The sequence below is a fragment of the Peromyscus leucopus genome, chromosome 11 (assembly GCF_004664715.2).
Source record: "Peromyscus leucopus breed LL Stock chromosome 11, UCI_PerLeu_2.1, whole genome shotgun sequence".
Taxonomy (NCBI): domain Eukaryota; kingdom Metazoa; phylum Chordata; class Mammalia; order Rodentia; family Cricetidae; genus Peromyscus; species Peromyscus leucopus.
Genome location: NC_051072.1, coordinates 48,547,777 through 48,561,709, shown reverse-complemented (window position 1 = coordinate 48,561,709; position 13,933 = coordinate 48,547,777). Strand labels below are relative to the sequence as shown.

Sequence of the window (13,933 nt, the reverse complement as noted above, 5' to 3'; positions counted from 1 at the left end):
ACATGAAACTGGGAGAGAATATGCTGGGAATATGTCACTCAGAGGGAGTTGGGGAAGAGGTGAGAATTAAAATATTATTTAAAAATTATGGTGCACACTTTTTAATCTCAGCACTCGGGAGGCAGAGGCAGGTGGATCTCTATGAGTTTGAGGCCAGCCTGGGCTACAGAGTGAGTTTTAGGACAGTCAAGGGTACATAGTGAGACCCTATCTCCAAAAGATTAAAAAACATTTTATAAAAATGAGAAATGTTGGGGTATTCAATAAATATTGATTACTGACTCTATACCTATGTGTTGGAAAGTTAACACCTTATACACACAAAAAAAAAATTAAATGTAAAAACATTGAAACAACAAAAACCTACTGTAACAAGCCATGGCAAAACATTTTCATCTAAATTGAGGAGAGGGCTACCTTTTGAAATGATTTAAAAATCAGAAGGCAAAAAGGTATTGACAAATTTACCTACATAAAACTAAAACATGAAGGCTAGGGAGTTGGCTCAGTGGTTAAAAGCACTGGCAGATCCTCTAGAGGATCTGAGTTCAGTTCCCGACACCCACATGGCATCTTACAATTGTCTGTGACTCAGTTCCAGGGGACCCAACACCCTCACAGAGACATATACACAGGCAAAAACATGGATGCACATGAAGTAAAAATGAATAATTAAAAAACAAATAAACAAAACTAAAAAATGTCTGCATGGTAAAAGCAAAAATAAACAAAATAAAAACATATATGGCATATAGAAAAACACTGTAACCTAAATCACAAAATGTACCCTCTTAATATTCTTAAGACCTCTACAAATCAATATATATACATTTATTTATATATATGTGTGTGTATATGTGTGTGTATATATACATACACACACATATATGTATGTATGTATGTATGTATGTATGTATGTATGTATGTATACACACTGTGATATATCCACACCACAGAAAACTCTTTTACAACAAAAATTAACAAGCTACTGGAGTATGTCTCTCTCTCTCTCTCTCTCTCTCTCTCTCTCCATCTCTCTCTCTCTATATATATATATATGTAGAGAGAGAGAGAGAGAGGTTTTTCTAAAAAGCCAAATACCCAGAAAACAGTATGAATGCTTCACACAGAAGTTACAGCTCATACATTAAGAACATGTGCTCATCAAGGCTAAAGAGAATGAATTGGCATGGTGGCACACGTCCCCCTTGGATTGCAGCTAAAGGCCATCTGGGGCTACAAAACAAGATCATGATCTCAATTCAAAAAAAAAAAAAATGTGAGTGCTGGGGTTGGGGCAGAGGGTGCATTGGTAATGTAACAATTGATAACATTTAGTAACTGGCATGGTCCCTATAGAGACAGAGCAGGTAGAATCTATCAAAAGAACAATCATTCATCATTCCTTTTGACCAGCATTTCTAACTGTATCTATTAATAGAACAAATATTTGTAGAACTCACTGTATAGTCCAGTATTCTATAATGTTCTACTAATATCTATTAAGTCTACAGATGAACAGGTAAAATGATCTATTTATAAGACAGCTATTACTGTGTTGTTTGAAATGGAGCATAATTAGGGACAACCTAGAAGCCTAATATAAAATTAGTATTACTACGCAGTACAACCCAATAATGAATGCCATATACTCATTACAGACAAGCCAGCGTATGGTGGCACAAGCCTATAATACCCACATTCAGAAGACTTAGTTAAGAACTTGACTGAGCTTCATTCTTGAGATTTTTGTCTCAGAAAAAAAAAAAAGAACTAAACAACAAAAACATATCAACAATGAGAATAATTTTAGACGTTTATCACTAAAAAATAAAGATATGCTTATATGTAGACATACAGGAATGTTGACATCACCTCTGCTCACAATAGTAAAAAACTTAAAACTTTTAAGTGAGACGCCCTTCTATAGGGAAGTGAGGAAAAAAACCAACAGAGTCTTTAATCCCAGCAGGCAGGCAGATCTGAGTTCAAGGATAGCCTGGTGTACATACTGAGTTCCAGGCCAGTGTTAAAAACCCCATTCAAACAAAAACACACTGTGCTATATCCACACCACAGAAACCTCTTTTACAACAAAAAGTAACAAGCTGCTGGAGTCAAGAGAGAGAAAGAGCACAGTCTCCGGGCCCCCATGGGTTATACAGTGAGTTCTACAAGACAGTCTAAGCCATGTAAGGAATTCATTGCAGAATAACTAATGAAAGTAAAAGAAGGAAAACTAACAGAAAAACCACAAATTACTAATATACAAAGTAGATTCATATACACATAATACAACTACTTATATTATATACACACTGTGAAAGACTTAATGAACAGACGGTTAAGGAGGAGGGGAAGTGGGAGGAAGCAGCCTGTCTACATACATGGACAACCAAAAGATCTTGGAAGCTGTTCTGTATCCTGACTGAACCAATGTCAAAATTGGAACAGCATTTTGCAAAATGTTAGCACTGAGGAAAACTGGGTAAGAGGTGGATGGATTTTTTTATTTTTTTGTATTATATCTTACAACTGCCTGCAAAATGTACAATTACCTCAAAATGATAATTTTGAGAAAGAGAGCGAGAGTGAGAGAGTAGGTGCTTTACTATTCCACAAAGGTCTACTAAGACATACTGGGTTTCCTGTTGTTGACGTTCTTTGGACAAATGCTCACTGGTAAAGCATTTTCCTAGAATGCATGAAGCCCCAAGTTGAATCCACAACACTGTGAGAGAATTGGTAATATTATTTTAGCAGAGATCAATCACTATGTAGAGGGTTTTTTCATTCTAGTACTTGCTGTTAGATGGTTTAGAACACACAGAAGTGACTTACAAACACATTCCACACCTGTGCTCCTTTGAGTTTTCATGTGCCAGAACACTTTTCCTAAGAGAAATAAAACTACCAACACTCCTTCATTTTGCTGCTAGGTCAGCAGAGTCTTTGGGCTGAAGGAATGGCAACTAAGTATTCCATCTATGGCTAGTTCAATAGCTTCTACTAAATTAGCTGTGGTAATTGGAAGGTGTACTAAAATAATTTCTGACATACAACTGAAAATAAATTGTTACATTTATTTTCCCTAGTTGAGATGATATACGTGTGTGTGTGTGTGTGTGTGTGTGTGTGTGTGTGTGTGTGTGTGTGTATGGGTATAGATTGATATAATAAAATACAACAGTTCTCACATACCTGAGTTGCTGAACTTCCAGTATTATCAGACTGAGTATCAGTAACACTTGGAGATGGGTGCGGATCAGAAGATTCTTCATTTTTTTTCTGACTTGCATTAAGTAGATTAGACTTTTTCAAATTTCGTCGTGATACAGGTATATGAGGCTTTAGGCGCTTCTTACTATGGGTTTGAGTCACTTCATCAGAGTCCAAACTATTTTTTGGACATATTAAAGACAAAAATCCCAAAGGTCTTCTGCCAGGTCTAGAAATGAAAATGCAAAGATATTCAACAAATATGTGCACACACATACAAACTTAGCATTTCTCTCTCTTTCTCTCCCCCCCCCACACTGGTTTTTGTTGTTGATTTATAGAGGGTCTAGAAAGACCCTTTTCTTTTTTTCTACATGTTTTCTGCATGTAGTTAAGAGGCCTCACTCATCCTGTGATGCTACAGGCATGCATTCCCACACTGAGCAAAGCACATTCCTATTATCAGGCATGGTGGTGCACACCTTTAACCCCAGCGATTGGGAGGCAGAAGCAGGTAGATCTATGAGTTTGAGGCCAGCCTGGTCTACAGAACAAGTTCTAGGACAGCCAGAGCTAGACAGAGAAACCCTGTTTCAAAAAATAAAAAACTCAAACAAATAAAAGACATTCTTTTTTTTTTTTTTTTTGAGACAGGGTTTTTCTGTGTAGCTTTGCGCCTTTCCTGGAACTCACTTGGTAGCCCAGGCTAGCCTTGAACTCAGAGATCCACCTGGCACTGCCTCCCGAGCGCTGGGATTAAAGGTGTGCGCCATCACCACCCGGCAAGACATTCTTATATAGCTTTATTTGTAGTAATCTAAAGAGGCGCCCTTTACTAGGACTGATGTGTGTCTGTGACCGGCAAGGCTGCCTACGCTTAGATAGATGTGCACACCGACCACTCGGGGGTGCTATCCCGATGGAACTCTGAGTCGGAAGCAGGCCGCACTCTGCCGGGAAGGTTCAGGATGCAGTGTCCATGGCACAGCCTCTCCTGTGCTGCGAACAGGGCAGGGCAGCTGCAGCAGAAACTACACGGCCCCTGAAGCCCAAGTCTGTCCTGGAGGAGCTTTTTCCAATAACAATTTATTATCCTGCCTTCCCTTCTGCTTCTCAACTTGTTTTAAATCAGATAATACTTTCTTACCCTTTTCTAATTTCAGTAAACCCTAAAGGTCAGAAAAGGTATTAATGAGCTTTACTTTCTAAATTTAAATATAATAGTAGTAGTAGTAGTAGTAGCAATAATAGATGAAATAAGCCTTTTTCATTTGTTTGATTTTTTTTAAACAGTTTTTTTTTTAATTTACTTAAATATATTTTATGTACATTGGTGTGAAGGTGTCAGATCCCCTGGAACAAGAGTTACAGACAATTAAGAGCTGCCATGTGGGTATTGAGAATTGAACCCAGGTCCTCTGGAAGAGCAGCTAGTACTCTTAACAGCTGAGCCATCTCTCCAGCCCCTAAACAGGGTTTCTTTATGTAGCCCTAGACCAGACTGGCCTCAACTCAGAGATCTGTATGCCTCTGCATAGCCCCTCCCCAAGTGCTGGGATTAAAGGAGTGAGCTACCACTGCCCAGTCAATGTTTGTTTGTTTCAAGACAAGGGTCTCACTATGTAGCTCTGGCTGTTCTGGAACTTACTATGTAGACCAGGCTGGCCTCAAACTCAGAGATCCATCTGCTTCTGTCTCCCCAGTGCTGGGATTAAAGGCATTCACCACCACCACTCCCCAGTAATGTTTTAGGTTGTTTGTTTGTTTGTTTGTTTGTTTGTTTTTGAGGCACCATCTTCCTGTGCATCCCTGCCTGGCCTGGGACTCAGACTCACCTACCTGTGTGCCTCCCAATTGCTGGGATTAAAGGCATGCACCACCACACCAGCTTGAAATAAGCCTTTTAAAGACATACATGTGTTTTCCCCTTCGTGGAAGCTAGTTCTTGTTATCCTCAACTTCCCAAGTTAAAGTTTCCGATGCAGCTGACAAGCCAGTAATAACTAATTACCCTAAAGACTTCTTTCTAGTGTGTATGGGAAAACAATGTGGCAGCAGTAGGTATGGACCTAAAGAGAAACCCATACTAAAAGCATAAGGAAACAAAATGATATATTATTTGGAAATTGAATAAAACAACTTCCAGAGCCACCGGACATCAATTCTATGTTCTTTCATCTCATCTACACGTTTATGTTTCATACAACACAATATGTAATCACTAAAACAATGACTGTGAACATGCTAGAAAAGAAGTATAATATGTTCTAAGGTTTGCTATCTGAGATAGTCGGTTTTGGTAAAGCTAAGCTCTAGTCATACAGAATGCACACCTGCAATGTTTCTGCAGGTGCTAAACATCTTCCCTTCACATAACAGATGGAGGTTACATCTATAAACAACTAGGCACCAGGTTTCATGCTCTATTATTCACATTACATATAGTTTCTACTCACCCAGGGACAGAGGGACAGTCACTAAAGAGTTTCTAATAATACCTGGTCAGAGGGGGTTTTAAAGATGTTGTCATTCTACTTCTTTGTTCAGAACTGGAAACAAGACCAGTTTTTTCTTCTTTATCAGGCACCATCTCATCCTGAGGCAACTGAGTCATGATCTTTTCCATACATGCATCTTTTATTTCATCAGGAGATCTCAATCCTGCATTCTGAAAAGTTGATTCATTGTGTTCCTTTTGAGGTTTGGGGTTTGCATGTATGCTCTCTGAGGTAGGGAAAATGCCTGGTCCAATGCAAGACTCCTCTTCAAAGAGAAAAAAAACAGAGAAGAGAGAGAGAGGGTGCATATTGAAATATTTAGAAAGTCAATTAAACTGGAGTACCTGAAGGAAAAACATCATAGTGTTGTATAAACACACCTAGCTCAGCAAGAACACTCTATAATAGAATCAGTGGAGTAGACTATTAGAAGTTAGCAGTTAAAGTAGGGCATGGTGGCTTAAGCCTGTAATTCCAGCACTCAAAAGGCTAATACAAAAAGACTACTGCATGACTTTGAGGCTAGCCTGGGCTATACAAAGAGTTCTAGACCAGCCTGTCCTATAGAGTGACACCCAGTATTTAAAAAAAAAAAAAAAGAAAAGAAAAGAAAAGAAAAACGATAGGGAAAATGGAGGTTACCAAGGGAGAAGATCAACAACAGCCTCCATGTGACACTAGGATTGACCAAAGTCAGGAAAACAAGGAGAAAAAGAGCAAGAGCATTAGCAAGCAGAGGAGGTCATAGGACTACTAAAAAGCATGCATCGATAGAAAGGCTAAGCAACAAAAACAAGGAGAGGCAGGCAGATCTCTATGAGGTCCACAGTGAGTTCCAGGCCAGCCAGCGCTACCTACTGTGTCCCTGGGTGTGGTGATACATGCCCAGAATCCCAGCAGTTGGGAGGCAAAAGCAGAGGTTGCCACAAGTTCAAGAACAGTCAGGAATAGACAATGAAATCCTGCCTTAAAAAAACAAAACAAACAGGACCCATATCTGTCCCACAATGTACACACTGGCAAGCTGCAACCCCAAAATACAAAAAATGTCAAAGGACAAGTCAGCATAACTCCTCCTGAATTGGGAAAATGCATGACGAAGAACTCAAGTTTACTAGTAAAAAGGATCAACGATTTCAAAGACACAAACAAGTAAATAAATGAAGTAAAGACATCAACTCAGGAGCCAGAGAAGACTCAGCAGCACAGGTGTGAAAGTAAGCATGCAAACTGAGAGTCTGAGGGGTGGAAGTAGAGGTGGGGGAGAGCAAGGTCAGGCAGAAGGGATAGGACACAAATAAAAATGCTGGAAATCAAAAAGTGAACCAAATTAAAACCACAGTGGAGAGCATTAACAATAGACCAGACCATTCCTCTCCCAAAGATAATAATAAAAACATAACATAGAATTGTAGTTATAGAAATTGCATGTATTAGCACAAAACCAGACATATAATGCAGCAGAATAAAGGAACAGAAATAAACATGCAACTATAGCCACCTGATTTCCAACAAAGAAACTAGAACGTTGGAGAAAAGACAGCCTAGTAAGAAAACTGGTTACTGTCATACAGAATGAAACTAATTAGCTATCTCTTATCCTGTATAAAGCTCAATTTAAAATGTATCAAAGACCTCACTGTAAGTCTGAAATACCTGGAGTGAAAAGTAAGAAAAACACTTCAGAATACGAGCATAGATAAGGGATTTTTAAGTGATATTATTTCTCTTCAAATTTAGTGTATATTAGGTTTATCAGATACCTGGTTTACCCATGGTAATGGCTCTTAAAAACTTTTTAAAAAATTATTGCTAGTGCCATATTAGAGAGTAAGTTACAGTGGTTTGTAATACAAGATAAAAATGAATAAGGCTTCATTTCAAGCCCAAGATGCATCAGAAATAATCAGGGGTACTTCGCAAAATATAGTCATATTTAAATTGATCTCACTCACCTGTTTTCTCAAAAACATTTAATTCCTTTGAACACACCTGTTTCAAGAAAACAGAAAAAGTTTTACAAGTTCATTTATTAAGTAAAATTAAAATTCCATCCCCTCCATCATCTAGAGTGAAAGCTCTAGAGTCAGACAGAATGAGACCACCAATTAAGCATTTATGAAAAAGATGCATTGCTGATACTTACCACCGCTCTAGAGCACAGTGGAAAAGTAAAAGTTGTCAAATGTCTTTTATCTCAGGGATAGTATTGATATCAGCTGCCAAATCCCAAAAGCTATCCAATGAAACAATCTTTTCATGTTCATGGTGCTGAGTATACAAGTCAGAGCCTCACACAAGCTAAGCAAGTGCTCTACCACTGAGGTCCATCTGTGACCCTCAACTCAAATTAACAAACTAATACATCATGGTCAATTAGTAGTCTGTTTCAGAAATGGAAAGATGATTCTACATGATAAAAGTCTACTTCATAACTTCACGAAGCCTAATAAAATTGGAGAGGAGAAAAATTTTATTTATTACACAACTATCCATTCCTTAGGGAACAAGTAAAAAAGACTAAGGGTTTTGCAATGTTGCCCAAGCAGATTTCAAACTCTTGGACTCAAGCAAACAAAGTATATGCTACTTTGGGATGAAAACAGTGTAGGAGAAAGCTGGCTACCGCACTTATTTATAATCCCAACCTGGGAGGCAGAGGTAAAATAATCCGGAGTTTAAGTCCAGCTTGGACTACATAACCAGATCTTTGTCTTAAAGAAAAAGAAGTCAGGGAGGAACTTTGCATACACAATACCTAATTGTTAAAATAAAAATGAAAAGCTTATAAAATAAATTGACAAGTAAGGTCAGCAGGCATTTTCTTTTCTTTTTTCAATCTTATTATTCTTACGTATATGAACATCTTGTCTACATGTATGTCTCTGCACAATGTGACTGTCTGATGCCCTTGGAGGTCAGAAGAGGGAATCAGAACCAGTGGGATAGGAGTTACAGATAGCTGTGAACCACCATGTGGGTGCTGGGACTCAACCAAGGCCCTCGGATAGAGCAACAAGTGCTTTTAACTGATGAACCAACTCTTCAGCCCCAGATATATTTTTTTAATATATTGATTTTCATTTGTGTTTTACAGTTTTAAGTGAGTGGGGAGGAGTGTGGGTGGAGGTCAGAAGACAACTTCTGGTGTCATCCTCAGGAATATTAATCACCTCTTTGGAGACAAGTCATTCAATGGCCTGGTGCTTACCAATAAGCCTAGACTGTTTTACCCAGGGATCCTCCTGTTTGTCTGCCTAGCACTAGGATTACAAGCACACGCCACCATGCCTGGCATTTTTACTTGAGTGCTGGAAATTGAACATAGTTCCTCATGCTTTAACTCAAGCACTCTGTCCACTGAGTCTTTACCCCGCCCCCACATCACTTTTGAACAGGTTCAGTGATACATTAAAGGTAGGACACACACCTTTAATCCCAGGGTTCTGGAGGCAGAGACAGGTGAGTTCCCATGCTAGTATTATCTACATAGAGAGCTCCAAGCCAGCTAAAGGTACATAGTGAGACCCTATCTCCAAAGAATAAAACACAACAAAACAAATATATATAAACTATCTTTTTCCCCAGTTACCTGGTGAATTGTATGTGTGCTGCTAGGAGTTAAACCTAGGGCCCACTGACCACAGAGCAAGTGCTCTACTGCTGAGCTATGCCTTCGGCGGAAATATTTTTCAGCAGACTGTCTTTAAGAGAATGCTAACAAACCACTGAGGACAGTGAGATGTTCTATTAGTCTGTCTTTCATTCTCTAATTTTACAATTGTTCATTAGAAAGTTAAGGTAAGGGGGATAGGGAGAGATGGCTCAGTGGTTAAGAGCATTTACTGTTTTTGCAGAGGAACTAGAATCAGTTCCTAACACCCATAAGGTGGCTCACAACCACCTACAAGTCCAGTTTCAGGGGATCCCACCATGTTCTGGCCCCTGTGGCACAAAATGCACATGTGGAACATTTATATACATAAAGGCAAAACACTCACACACAAAATAAAACAACTAAGGATAAAAAGAATTACTTTAAAAAATAAAAATAAAGTTGTGGTGAGCAATATTAAAGTTAATTTACCACCCAAGTCACTGTTCCCTCACAGTGTACTAATTAAAGCTTTTCCCCCCTATAGTAAAGTAAATTTAATCAAATGGGTCACAAATAGTGGCATATATGTATAATCTAAACACTCTAGACCAGCGGTTCCCCTTTGGGGATCAGATGATCCTTTCACAAGGGTCACATATCACATATTTACATTATAATTTGTAACAGTAGCAAAATTACAGTTATGAAGTAGCAAAGAAATAACTAATTTTATGGTTGGGGATCATCACAACATGAGGAACTGGATTAAAGGATCACAGCATTAGGAAGTTGGGAACCACTGCGCGCGCGCGCACACACACACACACACTCACTCACTCACTCACACACTCACACAGTCACACTTCTGATAAAACCATACAATAGCCAGGGAGATGACATCACTACACTCTCAAGGTTGAGGCAGACAATCATGAGTCTGAGGGCAGTCTGAGTTCCACAGCTAGGCTCTGCTTTTGAAAAACAAAACAACAAAAATTTCATCAACAGACCTGGGAAATAGCTCAGTGGCAGAGCACCCAGCTAGCATGAAACAGGCCCTAGATATAGCTCCCAGCAATGCAAAAATAAGCAATAAACAATAAACAAACAAAAGAATTTCTGTTCTAGCTTTGCTTTCTACCTTCTAATTCAAAGTGAAGTGTGTGCCAAATAACTTATAAAAAAAAAAAAGCAAAGCAGAAAAAGTTAATTTTAGAAATCTGCATAAAAAAGGTAGTTGAAAAAATACTTCATCTCATTAACATTCACATTAAAAACAAAAACAAAAACAAAAAACGTAAGTCTTTCAGATCCATTAAGAAAAATGTCATGCCAGGTGTGTGGTACAGGCTTCTAATCCCAGCACTCAGGAAGCAAGAGACAGACCTCTGAGTTCAAGGCCAGCCTGGTCTAAGAACAAGTTCCAGGACAGACTAGGCTACCTACATAGAGAAACCCTGTCTAAAAAATTAAACAAACAAACAAACAAAAAATAAAAACAAATACAAAAATGAAAGAAAGAAAGAAAGAAAGAAAGAAAGGAAGGAAGGAAGGAAGGAAGGAAGGAAGGAAGGAAGGAAGGAAGGAAGGAAGGAAGGAAGGAAGGAAGGAAGGAAGGGGAAGGAAGGGGAAGAAAGAGGAAGAAAGAGATCAATAATACATTTAGGGGCTGGAGAGATGGCTCAGAGGTTAAGAGCACTGGCTGCTCTTCCAGAGGTCATGAGTTCAATTCCCAGCACCCACATGGTGGCTCACAACCATCTGTAATGAGATCTGGCACCCTTTTCTGGCCTGAAGGGATATATGCAAGCAGAAGCAGAACACTGTATACATAATAAATAAATAAATCTTTAAAAATAATAATAATAATAATACATTTAAAAAACAGGTAAATAATATAGAAGTCATTTCACAAAGAAACAGAAATAAGTAGTTCTTAAGCACATGGAAAGATGCTTAATTTTGCCAATAAACATGAAAAACTAAGAATCTGGAATATCAAATTTTTCCTATCAGATAAGTAACTGATATTTTCACTGCTGACCTTCAACTGTTCTTTTCAGCACATAATTTCAAACTGACTTTTCACAGTGAAGTCACACATTATAAACAATATCAGAAACAACAAAAACAAGCGGGTACCAGGAAACTAACAGTGAACAGGGACTGCATCTACAAGGTCTGACTGGGCCCTGGGGTAGAGATGACTGAGCGAAGTCTGTAACGTTTCATAAGGAAATGCTCCACACAGATGGGACGACAAATGAAATGCCTCAGGACACGATGGACCTACAGAGCATCAAGGAACTGAAGGAAGGCCAATGTGGCTGCGCAGTGAGATGGAGACCAGCACAAAATGACGTTAGACAGAATGGAACATACAGGGCCTCAGAAGATCTGGTTTTACTCCTGACAGCAAAGGAAACGTTAACACATGATGGGGAAGATATTACTATTATTTTTCACACATCAGAAAATTCATTCAGAGCCCTGAAATTGTTCATCTACAGCCCCCAGTTACCAGGTGGGTTGCAGAGTGAAGATCCAGACTGACATGAAGCTATTGGCCTTATGTTCAGCCACTGTAGGTCTCCTGAAAAACGCTCATCCGCTATTTTTTTGAACTGGTTAAAATGGTCATCCCCAAATAGCTTTACCTGGATTACTAATGATGAGAAGTATCAGAAATATTTTTATATGTCCATCAGTCATATGTCCTTCCGTCCATCCATCCATCTGGCCTCTACGTGTGTGTGTGTGTGTGTGTGTGTGTGTGTGTGTGTGTGTGTGTGTGTGTGTGTGTACATATGTATAAAAGTTTAGGGATAGATGGGAAGAATAAATAGATTCTTAGCAATATGACCAAGACACTTGTTTAATAATCTAATCTTACCTCAGAGGCACATTCTTGACAATCAACTCCCAGAGTAATTGAGGACTTTTTGGCTGGAGGTACAAGAATGTTTTCATCAGGACTATCATGAAATCTCTTCCTAGATATAAGATCCAACTTAGCAGGAAGCTTTTCAGAATCACCACTTTCAGAAGGAGATAAGCATATAGCATCTTGAATAACTGAAGCTGCTTGTAAACTCCCACTACATTAAAAAGAAACAATACATGCAAAACCAGTGAATTAGAAGCTATTTAATGAACTAGTCCAATTAGAGTCCTAAGGAGTATCAGAAATACAAGCTAGTAAATAATAGCCACAGCCACAAAAATAACAGTTTGGGGTACACTCATACTTAAAGACTTACAACTTCAATTTTAACAATACTGAATTAAATCTAAGGAATATATGTATAGTGTTTTCCTTATCTGTAGCTCTTAATTCTCAAATAACAGATCAAACATGTGTCACATGAAGAAAAGTAGTATATTAGACCATGTCTCAAAAAAACAACAAAACAGAATTGTATGGCATATACACTTTTTGGTTATTTTTTGTTTGTTTGTTTTGTTCATGTTTTTGAGACAGGGTATTTCATGTAGCTCTGGATGTTCTGGAACTCTATATAGAGGCCACTCTGGCCTCTACATGGGTGCCTCCTGATTGCTGGGATTAAAGGCAAATGCCATCATACCTGTCCCAAGTATGTACGTTTGAATGGCATCTTAAATATAAAAACATATTGTCTTCTCTAAGTTACCACATAATTACTAAATAAGATCTCCACAACAGTCACCAACAATGTCAGTGAATATCATAGTACTCAATTTTATTTTATTTTATTTTATTTTTTTGGTTTTTCAAAACAGTGTTTCTCTGTGTAGCTTTGCGCCTTTCCTGGAACTCACTTGGTAGCCCAGGCTGGCCTCGAACTCACAGAGATCCACCTCCCTCTGCCTCCTGAGTGCTGGGATTAAAGGCGTGCATAAAACAAAGAAGATTGATGTGGAAGGAAAAGATAGACTCCAATACAGTAAGAGTGAGTGTCTTTCCATACCCAACTATCAACAATATAAATCAACCAGACAGACAAAATAACACAGATACATTAAGATGCACTAAGATCAAATGGATTCACATAGAGATTTAATAATACACCCCCATAAAAATCTGATTAAAGAAATCAGAAGGGAAAATAAATTCCTAGACTCAAGGGATTTGGGAGATGGCTGAGTCAGTAAAGTGCTGCCATTAAGAATGAAGGCCTGAGTTCAGATCTTCAGGAGCCACATAAAAAGCCAGGTGCAGTAGTATGTGCCTGCAACCTCAGAGCTTTTATTTTTTCGGTGGGGGAGGAGGACAATGAGACATTGGCCAGTCAGTCTAACTAAATCAGCGAGACACCCATCTGAAGAAAATTATAGAGTAAGAGGCTGGAGAAACGGCTCAGCAGTGGAGAGTTCTTGGCCAGATGAAATGGTGCACTCCTTTAATCCTAGCACTCAGGAGGCAGGAACAGGTGGATCTCTGTTGAGTTCCAGGTCAGCCTGATCTATGTAAAGAGTTCTGGGACAGTCAAGGCTACATAGACTCTGTCTAAACAAAAACAAAAACAAAAATACCTAAAAAAAAAAAAAGGGAAGATGAGGAGGAGGAGGCGCACACCTTTAAGCCCAGTACTCGAAAGGCAGAGGCAGGCAGATCTCTAAATTTGAAGCCAGCCTG

At 38.8% G+C, this 13,933-nt stretch overlaps 1 protein-coding gene across 5 annotated transcripts in view; it reads right to left on the bottom strand.

Moving 5' to 3' along the window:
• Bdp1 (B double prime 1, subunit of RNA polymerase III transcription initiation factor IIIB) overlaps window positions 1-13,933 on the bottom strand; it is a 92,975-nt gene that overhangs the window by 2,147 nt on the left and 76,895 nt on the right. For all 5 annotated transcript variants that reach the window (XM_028871718.2, XM_028871721.2, XM_028871720.2 and 2 more), the window contains exons 35-38: window positions 12,209-12,413; window positions 7,673-7,709; window positions 5,718-5,982; window positions 3,202-3,448 (exon numbers count right to left, since the gene is read on the bottom strand). In XM_028871718.2, coding sequence (XP_028727551.1) covers window positions 3,202-3,448; window positions 5,718-5,982; window positions 7,673-7,709; window positions 12,209-12,413 — 754 coding nt within the window. The remainder of the gene's footprint in view (window positions 1-3,201; window positions 3,449-5,717; window positions 5,983-7,672; window positions 7,710-12,208; window positions 12,414-13,933) is intronic.